The sequence below is a fragment of the Equus asinus genome, chromosome 2, assembly GCF_041296235.1.
Source record: "Equus asinus isolate D_3611 breed Donkey chromosome 2, EquAss-T2T_v2, whole genome shotgun sequence".
NCBI classification, from domain to species: Eukaryota; Metazoa; Chordata; class Mammalia; order Perissodactyla; family Equidae; genus Equus; species Equus asinus.
The window spans coordinates 134,842,634-134,863,628 of NC_091791.1; the positions used below are offsets into that span (position 1 = coordinate 134,842,634).

The following is a 20,995-nucleotide window of genomic DNA, read 5'->3' on the forward strand; positions in this document are numbered from 1 at the left end:
CTAGACCAAGGGTTGGCAAATTATAGCCCACAGGTCAAATCAGGCTCACCGCCTGTTTTGGTATGTCCCATGAGCTAAGAATGATTTTTACATTTTTAGATGGCTGAAAAGTAATCAAAATAGAATATTTTGTGATGTGAAAATTATATGAAATTTGAATTTGTGTCCATAAAGTTTTATTGACTCATAGCCATACTCATTCATTTATGCATTATCTATGGATTCATTTGCACTATAACAGCAGAACTGAATAGTTGTAATAGAGACTGTATGACCTGTATGCCTAAATATTTGTTACCTGGCCCTTTATAGAAAAAGTGTGCTGACCCCTGCTCTGAAAAAGCACTGTCCAATAGAACTTTTTGCAATGATGGAAATGTTCTATATTTTCACTATCTAATTCGGAAGTCACTAGTCACATGTGGCTATCTGAGCACTTGAAATATGGTTAATGTGACTGAAGAACTGAATTCTTAATTTCATTTAATTTAAATAGCCACATGTGGCTAGTGGCTACCATTTTAGACAGTACAGATCTAGACTCTTCTCAAATCTTCCGTACTGACATTCTTTGCCCCTCATCCCAACATCTTACACTCTCTTCGTGTGACACACTCCTTCGTGGATTCTCGATCCCACCCCTCGCCCCTCCCCAGCCCTATTTACCTGACTCCAAGCTAGGGTATAGCATTATTAGGTTTTCTTTCTGGACTCTCCATTGTCACAACTGAAATCTGAAATCTAGTCCATTTATCAAGTTTCACACCATGAATGAATCCACATTATGTGGAAACCCATAAATGGACAGACATTTACACAAGTTGCTTTGTGTCAGAGGATGGCATTGTGGCTATGTTCTTTCTTGTCTGCATGAGAGAAGTAGAAAAGCCCTCCACATGCTGGATCCCTTGTTACTGCTGGGGCCTGTGATATGGATCACCTCCTTCCAAACACATTCACAGAAGCTGAGAACAGCAGATGTGTACTTGCTATTTGAATCTTAAGGAAAAAAAATCCTTCATCACAGGATTTTCATTCCTCCCCTCAGGCCTAATAAACTGAAGTTAGCTGATTTCTTTAGCTTAATAGATGCTTGCTTTTTTACTGGCCTTTTCTAGCTGGGCAAAAGAACAACCCCCATACTGTCTTGATCTTGGCTAAGAGCTCTAGCAAAGGCATTAAAAAAATTTTTACCAAACTAAATGAAATCCACATAAATAGGCTTTAGTAGAGACAGTAGTTAAAATGGAAAGAGATTAAGGGTTATAACTCATACAAGCCATAACTTTGTAATTATTTGTAAAAGTAATCTTTAAAGTCTAAATTTCTCACACCTACTCCCTAAGAAAAAAATGAGTGTCTATAAACTTCCAGCTTAAAAAGAAAGGAAGGGACACCTAGTTCTCTTTCTCCAGATTAGCTATACAGCAAACCAAAAAACCCCTTACTCCAATCCAAACATCTGACTACAAGGCCAAAGCCTCTTAAATCCTGACAGAGAAAGTCTCTGGTTTCATATATATCCTACTCGGAGCTTATATAATTCAGTCTAGGTGCTGCTTAGAAAAACAAAAACAAAAACGCTGAATCCTTTAGCTACTATACATATTGAGAGCCACTGAATCCAACCATCCAAAAGGGGGCGCAGATATTTATGCTGCAAAAGAAAACCAGCTCAGTAATGTGAAACTTCCCTCAGGCCAAGCTGTCCCAGAGTTACAGGGTCAGTGCAAAGTGTTGTAAAGTACTGAAAGGCTATTCCTCAGCGAGTTTGTACTCAGGCTGCTAAGATTTTCCACTAGGCCTTAAATTACGCTATTCATCACGAGCAACTGAGGGCCATCTACCCCCAGGTCTCTCCCACACTTCCTCCCCGGTGTCTCTGCAAATAAAAGAGAGACCTTATACCACTACCACGTGAACTAAAGTCAGGCTTTCACAGTCTAACCATGAAAAGGAGAAGTTTCCAAGTTACTCTGCCATTTACTCATGTGGCTCCAGCTGCATATTTTGGATGCTGAAGTGGGTTCTTGTGAACTTGCAAAGTTCTTGTAAACTTTCTTATCACAGCACACAAAATGGTTGCATAACCTGAACTCTTGCAGCTCCTGATGTTTTTCTCTGGGCATGCACACACAACCTGTCCAGGTGGAAAAATCAATCCAGACTCCTCTGTGCTCAGGCACAGGAAAAGGCAGATAAACTTTTTTGTGCTCCCTAGATTCTTCACCTCCTACCTTTCAGTTTTATTTTGGTATTAAGAAAACCAAACAATTCTAGCACAGAATTCAAGGTGCTACTGCTTGGTAAACTATTAACTGCACAGTGAACCCAGTGTGGCTTCATTAATCGTGGTAAGGTCTGCAGGAGGCCAGAGAGAGACGTTTTTTTTCCCCTAAAGAAGTGCCATTAGCTGTTCTTTCCACTTTCTCTACAGAAGTTGAACAGGAAAAGAAAGAGAATACTGCATGTTTGCATCACCAGAACAAGAATCGGGTGGATTTTCCTGGGGAATCCAGAGTGATCAGGCCGCACAAAACCAGTGCCTAGAGCTATGCAACAAGCAGGGTTCACAGTTGAGTGAACATCAATGCATAATGAGTGGAGGCATTTCGATGCAAATAAATGCTGAATATGAAGGATTAAAGAAAGGGGAAATTAATCTTTTTCATAACACAGGGCACTTTTTTCCTCTCACTCGAGCTCTCTTTTTTAAGTCATGCACACAACTGCTGGAGGGAATCCAACTTCCCCAGTGTGGTGGTGGTGCTTTATAAAAAGCAGAACATACACATTTAAGACCATGAATTTCCTGAGGATGCCAGCCACTGAGATTCTGACAGCTCTTCTGAGCAGCCCCAGAAAAAATGTGATTCACTAAGTTGGGCCAAACTGACTAGTAAAAATCTCATTTCAAACTAACCTCCTACTTTTTCCAAAGCTCATCGCTTCCTAGGGTATGGATGGCTTAAAGGGTTTGGTTTCAGCATTTGGGGGTATTTGGATGCATTTACTGAAGGGATTTTATTTTTCAGTTTGTTTCTAATTGCCCCATCCAAGTGATGCTTTTGCAATACCAACAAAATAAATAGGGCAGTTTCATGCTGCTTTAGCAGGTGGCTCCATCTCCTCCTAGTCTGATCCTCTTATGTCCTAATGTCTTAAACCAGAGAACAAAGTGGCAGCATCTCTTTAGGTTATCCCTTCCAAAAAAAAATCTGCCAATGGAGGTTATTCAGCTTTTGAACACTGTTCACTTCAAGAGATATTGGACTGGAGCAGAAAACTTGTTAAAAACCTTTGTGTGCCATCACAGGTTTGTATTAAACACAGGATTCCTCAAACATCCTGATATGAAGCTTTAAAATTCAAGTGGTCCCTCAAAAAATCGTTAACCAAGGTTAAGAATTTTCCTAACCACAAATCCAAGCCTCAGAGAGGCAAGTAATTTCCAACTTGTTCCTTTCTCTTCTGAAACCATTCTGAGAAAAATGTCAAAGACCTAGAATTTTTAAAATAGGTTTTTATAAATAATGTATTCAAAGATTTTGACCCACCACAAGAAAAATATACAGATTTTGGAAAGAGTTTAAATTCTGAGAGGTTCAAGCCTGATCCAAGTCTTTAGATTTCTACTGCTTCAATTCCAAAGGACCAGTGGATAGCAATTTTAGTACACAAAACTCCACTATGCTGTGTAGTTCCTTTTCTCCTGGGTCAGACAGCTTTATTCTGCTTCATTAACCCCTTCTTTGCTCCTTGATGGATCTTGGAATCCAGTTTCCCTGTAAGGGAGAAAAAGAAGCTTCATTATTTATTTTTTATATTTGCAATGCAAATCTTTCGTGGCCTCCCCGGTCTTCTGGTTACTGTGTTCCTGTCACATTCAATTATCTTGCTTCAGGACTCAGACACTTTCAAACTTCAGAGTTTCATTCTGTAAGAATGAGGAAGCAGTGGGAACACTGTATAGGGACACACAAATGCGCGCACACAAACACAATGAGTATTTGCCTAAAGAATCTAAGAAGTTAATATTTCTGATTTTGTAGCTACTAGAAAAGAAATACCATGTTTTCCAGGGTGTCTGATGCTAAGGCAAGTTTTTTAAAGAATACAGACAAATAATAAAGGAAGGCATTTCACACAGTGGGAAACCCATTCCTCTGACCTGTTAGTGGCTTGAGCATAATGCATGAACCTCCCTCACAGTGAGAAAAGCAGTTCAACTCACTCCTCTGCTGCCTCAGACTTAACAGGGGGAGTGACCTGAAACAGTGGAGTAGAATTCACATGAATACTTTCCTGACAAAGGGCCCCTATCACCAGCTAAGAAGGGCAAAGGTCATAGGCTATATGACTCTTCTAAGTGTTAAAGTTAGAAAACAAGCAACCTTCCTGTCTCAGGTGACCCTAATGAGAGGTACTTCACCCTAATGATGTGGTCTGTGACCTCTGACTCCTCAGATCTACCAGGGTATAGTTTGCTTCAGTGGTACCAGCCTTAGGAGCCATCCATATCATGAGGAGAATCTTAGAGTTCCTGTCTGTCCGGCCTGAGAATGAGCTTGCAGGTTGCTTTCTTCCACAAAAAGTCTCATTTAAGCCAATAGCCATACTGATGCTAGAAACAGTTCAGTTCAGCCTCACCACTAAAAAAAAGAAAAATAAATAAAACAAAACAAGGAACCTCCCTTCAAGGGCAGCCAGGTGTACTACAGGCCCACAACTACTGCAGCTCATATCTTGTCATTTTCATTTGTTGCAGCAATCAGGTGTAAGAGAAAGAGCACTGGACCAGAAGTCAGGAAACCCAGGTTCTAGTCCACCCTTGTCTGGTATTAACTGGCTGTACAACCAGGGGCAAGTCATTCAGTCTCTCTGCACTTCAATATCCTCATTTGTCCAATTAAGACAAGAATACATGTCCTAACTACTGCACAAGGAGATTGTGAAAAAAATAACCTCAACCTGGGGCTGGCCTGGGGGTGCAGCGGTTAAGTGCACACGTTCTGCTTCAGCGGCCTGGGGTTCACTGGTTTGGATCCCAGGTGCAGACATGGCACAGCCTGGCAAGCCATGCTGTGGTAGGCGTCCCACATATAAAATAGAGGAAGATGGGCACAGATGTTAGCTCAGGGCCAGTCTTCCTCAGCAAAAAGAGGAGAATTGTCAGCAGATGTTACCTCAGGGCTGATCTTCCTCAAAAAAAACAAAAACAAAAACCTCAACCTAACAAGTTTCCCTGTTTTCTTAAATTTTTCTCTTCCTAATCTCTCTAGGGCTACACGTACCTCTGGAATAATATTACTTCCTTTTCTCAGGTTCCTCAGAAACCATCACTAAGTGATACCCTGAATGCTGTCCACAATAGTCACAATGGTGTTGATTTTAATTTTGGCTTTAGACCACAGAATATTCCCAGGGATTTACAAGTTCTTTCATCCTCCAGGCAGCCTGGCTGGAAACCCAAACATGTGCCAGCAATCTGGCAGAGTCCTATTCCAAGGCAAGTTTGCCTTTGTATCCCTAACGCTACCATAGTGACTGCCAAATGGTAGGTGCTCAATAAATGTTTTCATCAAATCACTACAAATTTCAAAACCTTTACAATATAGGGACTACTAAGTAATCAAAAAGACCAGATATAAACTTAAGAGTACCCACTGTAAAGGTGCTGGTACCCAGAGGTACCAGCATCTTATTCAGCTTTTTAGGATGAGCTAGGACAGAATTTAGAATTCCATTTAGGGCTCCATACTTCTAGTTCTCTAGATTGAATAAGTTAGAAGACGCAGGTCCCAGTTTTAGTCCTGACACTACCTAGTTGTATAACTCAAGGAAGTCACCTAATCACTCTTGCCCTCAACTTTTTTAAAGTTAAGAGAAAATTGGACTACATAGTACTGAAGGCCCCTTTCAGCTCTACGATACTGTACCCTAAAAATGAAATGTAAATTAGAATAATTTGTTTCTGAGGCAACCTGATAAAGTGAAAAGAGCAGGAAACTTAGAGGCAGAAAGAATTGAGCAAAATATAACTTCTGTAAACTGGTTCACTCAACTATAAAATGAAAGGAGGAAAAAAATTAACAAAGTTGTTGAGAGGATTTAGCTAACATTAAGTGCTTCCTATACACAAAGCACTGTACTAAGTATTGTATATTCATTAAGTCATTTTAATCAAATAACCAATTAAAATAATACACATATATTAAATAAACTCAAAAAATATACATACATGCTTCATAAACTCAGGGTTCTCTGAAAAAGTCAGAATAGTCGTATTATTTATGCTGAGGCTTGGGAGTTGTCTCTCTTAGTTATGGTCTCAGTTTTATGTTTAACTTACCATATAACTCTAGGCAAGTCTTTTAACTATATTTATTTCAGATTCATCATATTAACTTTAAAAAGACACACCTTCATCACACTCTTCCAAGAATAATTTTCAGAAAACTCCAGTCTGATTATGAAAGCCCTCAAGTGAGAGCAGCTCAGGTAAGATCAACCCATCTGAGCGAGGCACTCAATGGTAGGCAACCTCATCGCCGGTTTCAGTGATGATGTCATAAAATGGAAAACTAATAAGAGGAAGGAGATAAAGAGGAAGAAGGATTTCCAAGGCATTCCCAGGTATTGGAAATTCTTTCATCCCCTGGGCTGCCTAAGAAAACCATATATGTGTACCAGCAATCTGTGAGCTCCTTACAAGTAAGGGCTTCTTTGCCTCCCTAACATCTACTACAGTGACTGCCAATAATGGCAATTCTTGGGCCAGCCGTGGGCAAGCAATGAAGGCAACGGACTGAGCTTCTTGCATGAAGAAGCAGTCATCATAGCTGTCCTCAGATTGCAGGAACTCTGAACTCTGAGTTCAAATTCAGCCTGGTCTTTCAAGACTTGAGATCTGGAGAGTTAACTATGGTAACATACAGTGCACTCTCTTAAAAGCAGTGATAACGCTTAGTTTCTGTATTTCCCCAATATTTTTACATTTAGTACCTACAGCATTTTAGTGTTAAACCACATCCTCAATCATGGTGCCTAAAAGAAAATCTAATGCCTGTGCAGCAGACGGGTGAGAAGTTAAAAGGGGAAAAAGTATTTGTCATCAATTGATATAACTCTTGTAGGGATTTTCACATGCTTTGCATAAGATATAACGTAGTATTTGCATGAGTTTATAGAGGATGTAGCTCACTTAGAGTAAAAAGATTTCCTTTATCTCTCTGAACATTCAACCTACATATTCTACTATACTTAACGCTTTTGTATTTCCTAATTTGAGCAGACACACAGCCAAGTGATATATAGCACATTGCTCTTTTCTAAATTATTTCAATTTCAAGAAACACAATTATTCCCAGATCAAGAAAGCTCAAGTTTATGTGTCCAGAAACATAAATCAAAAATACATACCCTCAATTTAAGGCATATATATATACACATATACATGTGATACAACATGTAAATGGGTTGTATTCTAAAACTTTATTTGCAAGTCACAAGTTTGGCACTTGGACTATATCTCTTATAGAACTAATCTATAAAAGGTGGCTAGGTTCCTAGGCCATCTGATGAAAAAAAATTATTTAAGCCATAAGGCTGTAATTGGAGTACTAATATTATTAATACTATGCAACTTAACCACTTCATGTAACAATGTCTAGAAGAAAATGTGAAGCATTCCAAATTAAGAGCAAAGTGTAAACTATTGAAGGTGGCCCCTACGGCCTAAGGAAAGGAAGATCTGGCAGAGGGTAAGGTGTTTCAAGATGGTAAGGAGGAGTGAAGGATAAAGGAATGAGCAGTTATAGGTAATAGAAACTACATAACTTCCTACCAGACTGAGTCCTCAGGTAGGTTGGCTCCCTATCAACAGAAATTTTTTTCTAAGACACAGGGATTGGTGAACCTATTCATTCCTTTTTTTTTTTTTAATTTTCACTACCTCCTGTTTCTGACCAATGTTTTACTTGTCTAGTCTACCATGGAAGAAGTTGCAGTCTCACAATTTCTTTCTAGTCCTGGTGTCCCTGACATGAGCATACAGACCATTTTGTCTTTTCAAAACTTTTTCTTTTTTTTTTTTTCTGCTTTTTCTCCCCAAATCCCTCCAGTACATAGCTGTCTATTTTTTAGTTGTGGGTCCTTCTAGTTGTGGAACTTTTTAAAGCTTTTAACCAACAGAAACAATGGGGAAAAGGCAGGTTATTAAAGCTTTCTCCTAAGAGTATCACTTCCCCCACCCCTATTAAACCTTATGGAGATAAGGTGGGTCTCTGGGTAGAGAAAGTACTGAAGTAAAACACATCAGAGAAATATCTAAACTCTGTTTACACAGAACATTTTCTCACAGGAGCTTAAGCAGCTGATGAAAACCAAGACAGAGGAGGAAACTAAGAAAAGGCAACTGAGACTGAAAATCAAGTAGCAATGGGTCTCGGAGAGAAAATTTACGTTTTCCTCCTATGACCAGTGTTGCTATCAGTGCCTAAAGTAAGGGAAGAATAGAACAGAGTAGGAAGGAGTAGATTCCACAACCAAAAAACAGGGAAAGGAAAAGGGAGGTTTAAATCCTCAACAGTGGAGAAGAAGGAAAAGAATTTCTAGGGACACTTGGCTACTAGCTGGGGTACAGTCTGAAGTAAATGATTTGTAAGTCAAGGGCAACTTATGTTCAGATTTTCTGATTTGTCGGAATCTCAGGAATATGTGTCTCATAAATCACAAAGGTTGCCTGAAGTTTGTAGTGAATATACGTTATCTAAATTCATACTCCAAGCATTTCATTTTGTGATCAAAAGCAGTTACTCAAAGTATAGTCAGCTGACCAACAGCATCAGTATCACTTGGGAGAGGGCCCAGGAACCTGTGTTTTAACAGCACTCTAGTGATTTTTATCTACATTAGTTTGAGAAGTACTTCTCTATGAACAGATTTTAAAAAGGCTAGTTGGTCCCCAAGGTACAGGGTGAGGTAGAGTTGTACACAGCTGAAGACAATGCATGCCCCAGAATCATCCATTCACATAGTAGGAAAGCAGTGTCACAGAGGCACACAACAGTAACTGACATGAACAAATGGGAGAACTGTTAATGCTGTGTTTAAAAGGAAGTTAGGCAGCGAGAACACCACTATATGTTTCTTGAGATTGCTTTGAAAGAGAAGAGGCTGCTGTAGGACTAGACAGAGGAAGAGAAGTTGGGAGTTGAAGGAGAGTTGAAAGTTGAAAGACTAAAGTCAACAAGCACCTCCTCAGAAGTGAATATGCAGAGGGTACTATAAGCACAAATACATAACAGCAAAAGTCACAGAAAAAGAAATCATCAAGAAGTTTCAAAAAGAGGATGGAAAGCAAGAGGGCTAGGGTAGAGCTCTGGGAACCAGGGGAATGAAGGGAATAGTGGGAAGTGGTGCCTCTAAAATAGACACTCAAAAATAGACACTTAAAAAGTTAAGACTTATTCTTGGATTGAATACTGAGGAACAATGGATAAATGACAAAGTTGCCACTGGCACTGGCTTACTACCTCCTTTAAAGAGCAGTACAGCAGAGCAAAGCATACTCTCTTGGCTGACAAATAGGATTTTGAATGTAATGGGGTCCCAAATGAAGTTTAGAGCAAGTCACTAACATGCCAATAATTGTGGATCAAGGTACATTTTGGAAAGGCTATGCTGTAGTTAACCCAACATTAAAGTTATCAATAAATATATTACTCCTCCAACACTTGAGATGCCATAGAACAGAGTAAATAGAGAAGATTTTTAAAAAGTTAAACAAATGAGACGCAAGGAAAAAGGAAAAAAGAAAATTAGGCCATCAAAGCCTGCGACTTACAGATTTTTGGATTTCCTTTAATAGGAAACTTCACAATCATTTCCTGTGGATTTGTGCAGATGAAAACAAATGGAGAATCAGATTCTTGACTCATGTCTGGATACTGTGAAATGTAAAAATAAAAAGTTCAGGCTAGTTGGGACAAATTTTGAATTTCAAGGAGATCAAAGGCTGTCCCAGATTTCACCTTAACATTCTGTTGATAGTACTCTCATTTCACAATCAGGTAAAGAGGATTATGCTCAACAAGCAAGAACAAACATTCACCTTCCCCCAGGCCTTAGCACAGTATTCTTATACAGTCTATTGCCTGCCATTTCTGACTTCCTATAATGGGAACAACTTCTTAAAAAACGGATAACTGACATCTTCCCAGAAGAATCAGAACTGACTGTTCTTTCAACACAAGTGACTGTGAGTTGGGAGATTCGGAAGTCTCCATTAGGAGCATCGGGCATCCCCTAAGTTCAACTCAAGGAAACACTGGAAGACTTAAGAAAAATAGAACACTTGTGGAAATTCTGCCAGAAACAGTCAACAGAGCCCTTCTATCACTAAAGGGAAGGAAGATGATTCATTCTGAAAGGTATGAACATGCAAAAGCTGTTTTGCTGGATGTAGTCCAGACCTACTGAGGGTGAAAAGGTAACTGGTAGAGCAATTCTGAAAATTATTTAGAAGCCTTCTTTGGATCTCTTATCACAAACAAATCTGTGTGAATACTTAGGACTTTTATTCCTTCTGCAAAGACAGACACAGAACCTAGAGTAAGACTATGCTGGCCACACAATTACAACTTCAGGAATAACTGGGGGTTGGCAGAAAGTGCTCTCTAGCAATGTCCAACTGATTTAGCGTTTCCTTGTTTCCTGTCTTGGGTTGTCTTGTGTTTAGCATCTTTGACAAATATGACTCACAGGCTGACTATGACTACAGGTTAGACTTCATTACCAGAGGAACCTTTCTCCTAGTAATTAGGATCAAAAGTGTGAAATTATTTTCCACTCTTATTCATCTGCTAAGATGTGTCCTCTAAAGCTCTAAGGCTCTAAAGTAAAAACAGAGGTTTCAGTAAAATAAATAAGAAAATGCAAATTTATAACTAGTATAAGTATAAACAATTAAACTTCTTTACTGACCACTCTGTGCTACGTGGCAAGTAATGCTGTGAAGAAAACAGAAGAAATTTTTAGCAGCTTTTGGTCCTGCCCACATACCATGGCTTTCAGTGTGGGACAGGTGTGGCGTGTACTTTGATAAAACATAGCTTAATATCAAGTATCAGCCACAATTATATTCACAGGCAGGGTCAAAATATTCATGGTAGAAAAGAAAAACTAAAGATGATCCTTATCCCCTGGATCTTTAGAACAAAGAGAAGCAGGGTCCAGCTGTTACCGTGAGGCGCTTTGGCACAAATAAAACCAGAGGCTGCTATCAAAATCTTTAAACCTAATTCTACAGAGGCAAAAACAGCAGCAATCACAATCAAGATCTTAAATTTTTCTGCTCTCTCTTCTCTGTGTCAGAGTGTCAAGGCAGAGGACAATGCTGCCAGGACTTCATAGCTCTGCTTTTCCAAAACTACGAGCCATTTCAACCACTCTCTTCTTCCTTCCACATCAATAAACGTTTTCTCTCTACTGGATCAATCCCACTAACAAATGTACTTTCTGTAATGTCTTCTAGAAAACAAAAACTCTCCAGATCCCACATTCTCCTCCAGTTACTGTCCCATTTCTCGCAAAATTCATTAAAAGATTATCTGTACTCTCTGCCTCAAATTCTTCTCCTTCTATTTTTTCTTAAATTCACTATAAACAGGCTTTCGGTCCAATCACTCCACCAAAACAATTCTTGTAAAGGTCATCGTTCACTTCCATGTTACTAAATCAAATGGTTGATTCTCAGTTCTCATCTTAATTTATCTATTTGTGGAACTTGACAGAATTTTTCTCTCCCTCCTTCTTGAACACATTCCTCACTTGACTTCCAGGATACCATTCTCTTCGTAATTTTGCTCCTTTACTGACTACTCCTCATTTCCCCATCCTTTAAATGTTGGAGTGTTTTAGGGCTCAGGTCTCAGATCTCTTCTCTCTACACCCACAGTCTGGGTGATCTCCTTCAGTCTCAGAGTTAAAAAATAAGGTCCTGGATTTGAAACTATATGAGATGATGGATGTTACCCAAACTTATTGCGGTAATCATTACGTATCAAATCATTATGTGGTATACCTTAAACTAATACAGTGTTATATGTCAATTATATCTCAACAAACCTAGAAAAAAATAAGGTCCTGGAAATGCACATTAAAACCACAATAAGATACCACTTCACGCTCACTAGGATAGCAATTATAAAACAAAAACAAAAAACACGGAAAATAAGAAGTGTTGGTAAGGATGTGAAGAAATTGGAACCCTCATGCATTGCTGGTGTGAATGTAAAATGCAGCTGCTGTGGAAAACAGTTTGCTGGTTCTTCAAAAAGTTAAACATAGAATTACCATATGATCCAGCAATTCCACTTTTAGGCACATACCCAAAATAATTGAAAGCAAAGATTCAAACAGATACTTGTACACCCAGGTTCACAGCAGCCAATAGTTCCCACAATCCAAACGTCCATCAATAAATGATGGATAAACAAAATGTGGTATACACATACAAGGGAATATGATTCAGCCCTGAAAAGGAGTGAAATTTGGATACATGCTACAACATGATGAATCTTGAAAAATTATGCTAAGTGAACTAAACCAGACACAGAAAGACAAATATTGTATGATTCTAGTTATATGAGGTACTTAGAATAGGCAAATTCAGACAGAAAGTAGAACAGAGGTAATGAAGGGCTGGGGGGAGAAGAAAGAAGGAGTTATTATTTAATGGGTACAGAGTTTCTGTTTGGAATGATGAAAAAGTTCTGGAGCTGAATAGTGGTGATGGATGCAGAACATTGTGAATTTACTTAATGCCACTGAATTGTACACTTAAAAATGGCTAAAATGCTAAGTTTTATGTTATGTATATTTTACCACAATAAAAATAAAACAAAATAAAAATCAAGGTCCTGAATTTTCTTTCCAAAGCTGCTCCTCTCTTATTAATACCATTTAAAAATAAATAGCTATTCCATCCTTCTAGTTCAGGCCAAAAACCCTACAATCAACCCATTGGGAAATCCTGTCAACTCTACCTTCAAAAGATATCCAACATCTCACCACTTCTTAGGACCTCCACAGCTACTTCCCTGGTCCAAGGCATCATGTTTCCCTGGATTAGCACAATAACCTCTTAATTGGTCTCTCTGTTTCTGCCCTTAACCCCCTTCTTGTCTATTCTCAACACAGCAGCCAGAGCTATTTTTAAAAAAAAATATCAGATCATGTCACTCTTCTGTTTAAAACTCTCCATTGGCTCTTCATCACAGTCAGAATAAAAGCCTAACTCCTCACCATGATCTACAGGCCCTGGAAAATTTGGCCCCCCATTTCTTTTCTGATGCCTTTTCCTACTAGTCCCCCCCACCCTCTTTTCACTCCACTGCAGCCACACTGGCTTCCTCGTGGTTCTGCCTCTGGGTCTTTGCACTTACCTATTCCTTCTTCCTGGAATGCTTTCTCCCCCAGATACCCACATGCTTCCCCTCTCTCTTTCTTCAGGACTTTAAATGTCAACTTCATAGTGAGTCTTCCCTGATCATTCTATTTAACATCAGAGCACCAATCTCCTCACAAACCTGGCCCTCTTAATCCCCCCTCCTACTTAATTTTTTTTCTACAGCACTTACTACCATCTGATACTATATAATTTACCTAATTCAGTTTTTTAATTTGGCCTCCTTTTACTAGGATGAAAACCCCAAGAAGGCAGGGATTTTTGTCTGTTTTTGTTCTCGGCACCTGGAATCATGCCTAGCACATAGTAGGCAGCCAATAAATATTTGTTGAATGAAAGAACAATGAATTTACCAATTTGTGCAAAGACGCTATCGGGCTTTTTTCTTTTTTTCCTCTTCTTCTTCTTCTCCCCAAAGTCCCCCAGTCATAGTTGTATATTCTAGTTGTGAGTGCCTGTGGTTGTGCTAGGTGCAACGCCACCTCAGCACGGCCTGATGAGCGGTGCCATGTCCGCGCCTGGGATCCAAACCAGCGAAACCCTGGACTGCCAAAGCAGAGCATGTGAACTTAACCACTCGGCCATGAGGCCAGCTCCTGTGAGGTTATCTTAACCATGCTGAATATGCACATACTGGGAACTGGACACTTTCAGCTCTATAATGCTGGGTATAAGCAGGTGCTACTCTGTAATCTGTTATCCCTCAAGCTAAATTAGAATTTTTGTGTCGTGGCAAGCGGCCAATAGGCCCTATGTTTAATAAAAACTACCCTGACGTATATTAACAGAGTAAGCAAATGTTAAATAATGGCAAAAGTGATGGATAAATGAAATTATAGAACAAGAGCTTCCTTAAACCCATTCATGCTTCACAATAAAGATAAACACAATATTAACTTTCCCAACTGAATCTAAATCCAAGTTTCATGTGAATATCCATTTTCCCAAGCTCTATCACTGAACTTCAGGAGGCTTACAAGAAACAGAGCTAAAGAGCAAAGCAGCCTACAAGGAATAAAGAAAAGTAAGGCCTAGGCATTGGGGTAAGAGATTACTTTTCATGGTAAAATGCATTAAAGCAAAGTCAGCTTGGCAGAGCCTCAATACTTCCAAAACAGCATAACCTCTGCAACCGGGGCCTTGACACTATGGACCACAGTAAACACTAACAAGTGAGAGACTCACAAGAAAGGGACTTTTGGCCTGAGAGTCAAAAAACTAGAATGCAGTTGACCCTGAGAAAGTAAATTAAGAGAAGGGAGGCTTGTATTTATGAAGAATGTGGATAAACTCTAGATGTCATATCCACTTTAGACAATAGACAGGTTAGGGAATGTGGGTTATAAGATCAAGCAATTCAAAGCAACCATTCACATTCAGTAACAGACTCCTCAGGAAGTTGCTGCGGTTCTCGCCTTACCACAACATGACTCCTATCACCTGGTTTCCAGCCTGACGAGCAGGGGAAGTGGGCCTACTCTTCTTTCATGCCTCATAAGTTTCATAGCTGTCTAACATAACAGGTAATTAACTACTAAACAGCCATTTTCTTCTCCTCTCCAGAGGGAAATTGTTCATCAGTCATCTAGAAAACATTTCTTTCGCCATTTTCATAAGAGAAAAAAAGGTTTAGTAGTTTTTGGCCACCACTACTGATTCAGAGCCAAGTGGGCATTTTCACCAACTCTGCAAGCTTCTATTTAGTCCTTGTACTGAAATGATCAGTAATTCCTAAACGATGATACTCTTCACAACAAATTCCCAGATGACCTATAAATCTCTTACCTGTCTCCAGAGGACTAACAGCTAAAGCAAACAGCTAAGAAGGAACTCATTGACAAAGAACATATATTTGCTGCAGGTGTTCTTGGTTTGAACTTTGGGGAACTAGATGGGACATGAAATCAGGCTCTGAAATCTAGTTAGCTGAAAACCAACTCCAAGAAGATTGAGGTGATAACACTCAGAAACAGAGAAGGAAATGAGTCTGCTAAAAAGGGCACAGGCACAACAGATCCAAAGAAGCATATCCTGAAAGCAAGTGTGATCTCTGAATAATAGTTCTCGTTTACATTTTCCTTCAAAGCAATTCAAGGTGTTCACAGGAAAACTAGCACCTCAGGCCCCAGTATACTGAAGGATAAAAGTTTTCTCACATCAGAGTAACATATTGATCACGATACTTTGACCAGATGACTATCGCATATTTGACAGGAGTTGGAGGAATATCATGCCAGCTGGACTAAAGTGGGATAGTTGAACTCCCATGTACCAGTACCCAATTCAAATCATGTGCCCAGTATCAAGGACAGCGGATTACAGCTCAATGCTATAGACGCCATTCAAATTTGCTCCAGGTGAGAATAATAAGGGGATGGGTGATATGCAGTCTATGGGTCTTACAGCCATTTGTGGAAGATGATTTGGTTGAAGCCACATAGCACTGGTTTCCTGGTTCCATCCGACTAACATTAAAATTTCCACTGTGGCTTTCTGTGCCCTTTGGAATCCTATGCTGGAACCTCTACACACAAAAGAACCCAAGCAAGTATATCTTCTCTAAGATTAACCTCATAGCTTTCTGCCCTGACTCTTCAAGACCTAAATGTGAATCACCCATTCATGACAATTATTTTTGGTCTTAATTTTCATATAGCAGACTTTTATTCCAACTTAAATTAGTGAGAACCAAAAGAAAATTGCTCTTAAAGATACCACATTGTAAGATCCTTAACCATTGACGTCTACTCTGGGACTAATACCAAAGAATGCCAGGACTCCTCTTACATTAAGGACTCTGTCAATTTTAGATTTTATCTCCCAATGGCTGACTCAACTGAAAATAAATATTCTGAAGCAGAGCTCAGAGAATCCTTTGACATCAGTTGACATATCAAGGTAAGATCATTATCAAGCAATATGGAGTTAGTAATATCAACAATACCCCTTTATCAAATAACATTTGTCTTTTAGAACAAAATAGGTTAAAATATTTTAAGCGGTCCAAATGAAAAATCATAGAAAAACTGACTTTTGTATGGTGATGACACACTACAGAACATCTCTCCTCTACTGCTACAATATAGGTTTCCTTTGCCACAGCTCATTTATTTTAAAAAGTCATTTACCTTAAAAGAAAATTCTTTTCTTTTGTATACCCCATCTGGATTAATGGGACTACCATTCACCCCCTCACCACAACCAGAAACCCAAGTTTACCCTAGATTTCTCTCACCCTTCAAATCCAATCAAATCACCAAGACCTAGAGACTTTACCTCCTAAATATTTTGATCAGCTGTTCCTTTCTGTCCAACTCAACTGCCGGAGCATTGTTGCAGTCCTTCATCTTGCCTCACCTGGGCAATCATGGTAATTTCCTAAATCATCTCTTTGTTTTTAGGCCTGCCCCATCCATCCTTCCTACTGTTGCCAGGACAATCTTTCTAAAATGCACATCTCATTATATCACTTACATGGTTGCCTTCAGAATACAATTCAAATTCCTTCACATGGCATTTAAAGCTTTTCATATCCATTGCTTGCCTCTCCATTTATTGTCACCATCATTTATTGAGTACGTACTATGGAGCATATAAGCAGGCTATATGCTAGAACACTGGAGATAAAAAGGTGAATAACACATAGATGATGACCTAAAGGAACTACATGTGAACATATAATTACAAAAAAAAAAAAAAGTAAAAAAATGCAATAATAGGGGCCAGCTCAGTGGCACAGTGGTTAAATTCGCACGTTCCACTTCAGTGGCCCAGGGTTTGCTGGTTCGGATCCCGAGTGCGAACATGGCACTGCTTGGCAAGCCATGCTGTGGCAGGCATCCCACATATAAAGTGGAGGGAGATGGGCACAGATGTTAAGTCAGGGCCAGTCTTCCTCAGCAAAAAAAAAAAAAAAAAAAGAGGAGGCTTGGCAGCAGATGTTAGCTCAGGGCTAATCTTCCTCAAAGAAAAGAAAGGAAAAAAAAAAATGTAGGGGCAGGCCGGCGGTGCAGCAGTTACGTGCGCATGTTCTGCTTCAGCAGCCCAGGGTTTGCAGGTTTGGATCCTGGGTGTGGACATGGCACTAGTTGGCAAGCCATGCTGTGGTAGGTATCCCACATAGAAAGTAGAGGAAGATGGGCATGGATGTTAGCTCAGGGCCAGTTTTCCTCAGCAAAAAGAGGAGAATTGGCAGCAGTTAGCTCAGGGCTAATCTTCCTCAAAAAACAAACAAACAAACAAAATGCAATGATATAAATATAAACACAGAACCCCAGAGAAGGAAGTGATTAATCCCGTCAGGGAGGAAACGGGCTGAGGTCAGGGAAGACTTCACAGAAAGAGTGACATCTGAGCTGTTTTAAAGGATGAACTCTCCTGGTAGCCAAGAGCATGGAGACATCATATAGGTTTGTCTATTGAGGAAGATATAAATTCTGCTTTCTGTAGGACTCACCTTTTTTAGAAGCTTCCTTAACCCTCCCCACCCTGCCTCCAGCCAAGCTGAGTTAGGAGTTAGGTCCCCTCCTTTGCGCATTCCTTTGTTCATATGATAATTACCATGGTTGGGTTTTCTTGTCTCAGTCTCTTCTAGCAGACTTAAAGATCTAGAGGGAATGGAGTATCTTATTAAAACTCTGGATTCTTAGTCTTTAGCACAGTGCCTGGCACATGACAGATGGTCAATAAGTACTTGCTGAATGTATGATTATATAATATTCTGAGCAGTAAAATCTTAAATTAGAAGATAATTTACCACCTGGTTCACACAGTAGACTGGATGACAAACCAAGAAGCCTTGAACAGATTGCAAGAAGATAGCAAGGCTACAACAGATTCCTCCTACACCAGGCAGATACTTTCTCTCTCTCAGCCTGCGTTATTTACAGGTAAAATAAAGATGTCATGTTAAGTGATTGATTCCACCTACATAAAACCTCTTGCATCTGTCCCCCTCTTGTCTAATTCCACTGGCATTATCATAGAACAGGTTTTTAAAAACATCTCAGGGCCAGCCCAGTGGTGCAGCGGTTAAGTTTGCACGTTCCGTGTCAGTGGCCCGGGGTCCACCAGTTCAGATCCCGAGTATGGACATGGCACCACTTGGCAAGCCATGCTGTGGTAGGCGTACCGTATATAAAACAGAGGAAGATGAGCATGGATGTTAGTTCAGGGCCAGTCTTCCTCAGCAAAAAGAGGAGGATTGGCAGCAGTTAGCTCAGGGCTAACCTTCCTCAAAAATAAATAAATAAATAAAAACATCTCTACCCTGGATGACAACTGCCTTCTCACTAGTCTTCCCGCCTTCAGTCTCTTCATTGCAATCCATCTGCCACATAGCTGCCAGATTGGTTTTCCTCAAGCAATACACTGATCACCTCCAAAACAACCCTCCCCCATCCCATAACTGACTACAGAAAAAGCCTTACCTCTGTAGCCTATCATTCAAAGCTATCTACTGTCTGACCACAACATGCCTTTCCATTTTGTCTGCTGCTTGTTCCTCTTTACCCATACTCTTCTCTCAACAAACTGGTTTGCTATTTCTCTCCATATAGGCCCATAACTTCCCACCTCACATTACTCCCTGTCTTTGGAATATGCTTTTCTACCACCTAAGTAGAAAGACTTGAATAGCAATCCCAATTCTACCGTTTACTAACTGACAGCATGCAAGTTATTTTAACTCTCTGAGTCTTAAGTTCTCTCACCTTTAAAAAAGGGGTAATGATTCCTTGCTTGGAGTTGTTGTAAGGATTAGAAAAAAACATACATAATAGGCCTGGCACAAATAAATAAGCAAAAAGTGATAGATTTTATTATTACTATCCTTCAAGGCTAATTCAAAAGCCATCTTGTTAATAAAGTCTTTTGGAATCCTTCCCGGCTGGAAGCAACACTTTCCTCCTTTAAATTCCTCAGAGGCCATCTTTACTTCTCTTAAGACAGCTTGGCTTTTTATTAGTGGTCTTTCAAATATTCTGAGGACAGAACCCATGGTTGATTCCTCTTTTTGTTTCTTTTAGTGTCTAAAACAGTGTCTGATTTATAGTAGGCATTTATTGATGAATAAACATTTAGGAAAACCCTAAGAATTATATGTCCATTTTCAGATGAAAAGCTAAACATTAACGAATTTCCATAAATGCATAGAAATGTGTTAATAATCCCCTCCACTACTTCAGAAGTACAACAGAAAGCATAATGCTTCCTTTATTATTAAAAAATGTACAAGGATTCTACAGATAGAAAACTCTGAAGAATCCACCAGAAAATATTAGAAATAATCAACAACTACAGCAAAGTTGCAGGATACAAAATGAACTTACAAAAATCAGTTGCATTTCTATACACTAGTAACGAACTAGCAGAAAGAGAACTCAAGAACACAATCCCATCTACAATCACAACAAAAAGAATAAAATATCTACGAATAAATTTAACCAAGGAAGTGTAAGACCTATACAGTGAAAACTTTAAGACAGTGAAATGAATTGATGATGACATAAAGAAATGGAAAGATATTCCATGCTCATGGATTGGAAGAATAAACATAGTTAAAATGTCCATACTATCTAAAGCAATCTACAGATTCAATGCAATCCCAATCCGAATCCCAATAACATTCTTCACAGAAATAGAAAGAACAAAGGATCCCAAAATTTATATGGAACAACAAAAGACCCCAAATAGCCAAAGCAATCCGGAGAAAAAAGAACAAAGCTGGAGGCATCACAATCCCTGACTTCGAAATATACTACAAAGCTAGAGTAATCTAAACAGCATGGTACTGGCACAAAAACAGATATACAGATCAATGGAACAGATACACAGATCAATGGAACAGAAATAAAACCACACATCCATGGACAGCTAATCTTCCACAAAGGAGCCAAGAACATATAACAGAGAAAGGAAAGTCTATTCAATAAACGCTGTTGGGGAAACTGGACAGTCACATGCAAAAGAATGAAAGTAGGCCATCATCTTACATCATACACAAAAATTAACTCAAAATGGACTAAAGACTTGAATGTAAGACCTGAAAACATAAAACTCCTAGAAGAAATATAGACAATATACTCTTTGACATCAGTCTTAGCAGTTTCTTTTTGCATACTATATTTACTCAGGCAAGGGAAACAAAAGAAAAAAAAAAACAAATGTGACTACATCAGACTAAAGAGCTTCTGCAAGGCAAAGGAAACCAGGAACAAAATGAAAAGACAACCCACCAACTGGGAGAAAATATTTGCAAATCATGTATCAAATGAGGGGTTATTTTCCAAAAAATATAAAGAACTCAACAACAAAAAAACAAACAACCTGATCAAAAAATGAGCAGAGGATATGAACAGACATTCAGACATTTTCCCAAAGATACAGATGGCCAACAGGTATATGAAAAGATGTTCAATGTCACTAATTATTAGGGAAGTGCAAATCAGAACTACAATGTGATATCACCTTATACCCATTAGAATGGCTATAATTAACAAGACAAAAAAATAACAAATGGACAGG

General features: G+C 39.2%; 1 protein-coding gene across 5 annotated transcripts in view; it reads right to left on the reverse strand.

The window, feature by feature from the left end:
- Positions 1-3,506: 3,506 nt before the first annotated feature.
- Positions 3,507-20,995, reverse strand: part of TRIP4 (thyroid hormone receptor interactor 4) — a 56,574-nt gene continuing 39,085 nt past the window's right edge. For 3 of the 5 annotated variants that reach the window (XR_011498943.1, XM_014850459.3, XM_070500249.1), the window contains 2 exons: positions 9,848-9,950; positions 3,507-3,785 (listed from right to left, as the gene is read on the reverse strand). Coding sequence is in view for 3 of the 5 variants with exons in the window: in XM_014850459.3 (XP_014705945.3) it covers positions 3,718-3,785; positions 9,848-9,950 (171 nt within the window). In the remaining 2 variants the exon portion in view is untranslated. The remainder of the gene's footprint in view (positions 3,786-9,847; positions 9,951-20,995) is intronic. The other 2 variants (XM_070500237.1, XM_070500245.1) reach the window with 2 other exon arrangements.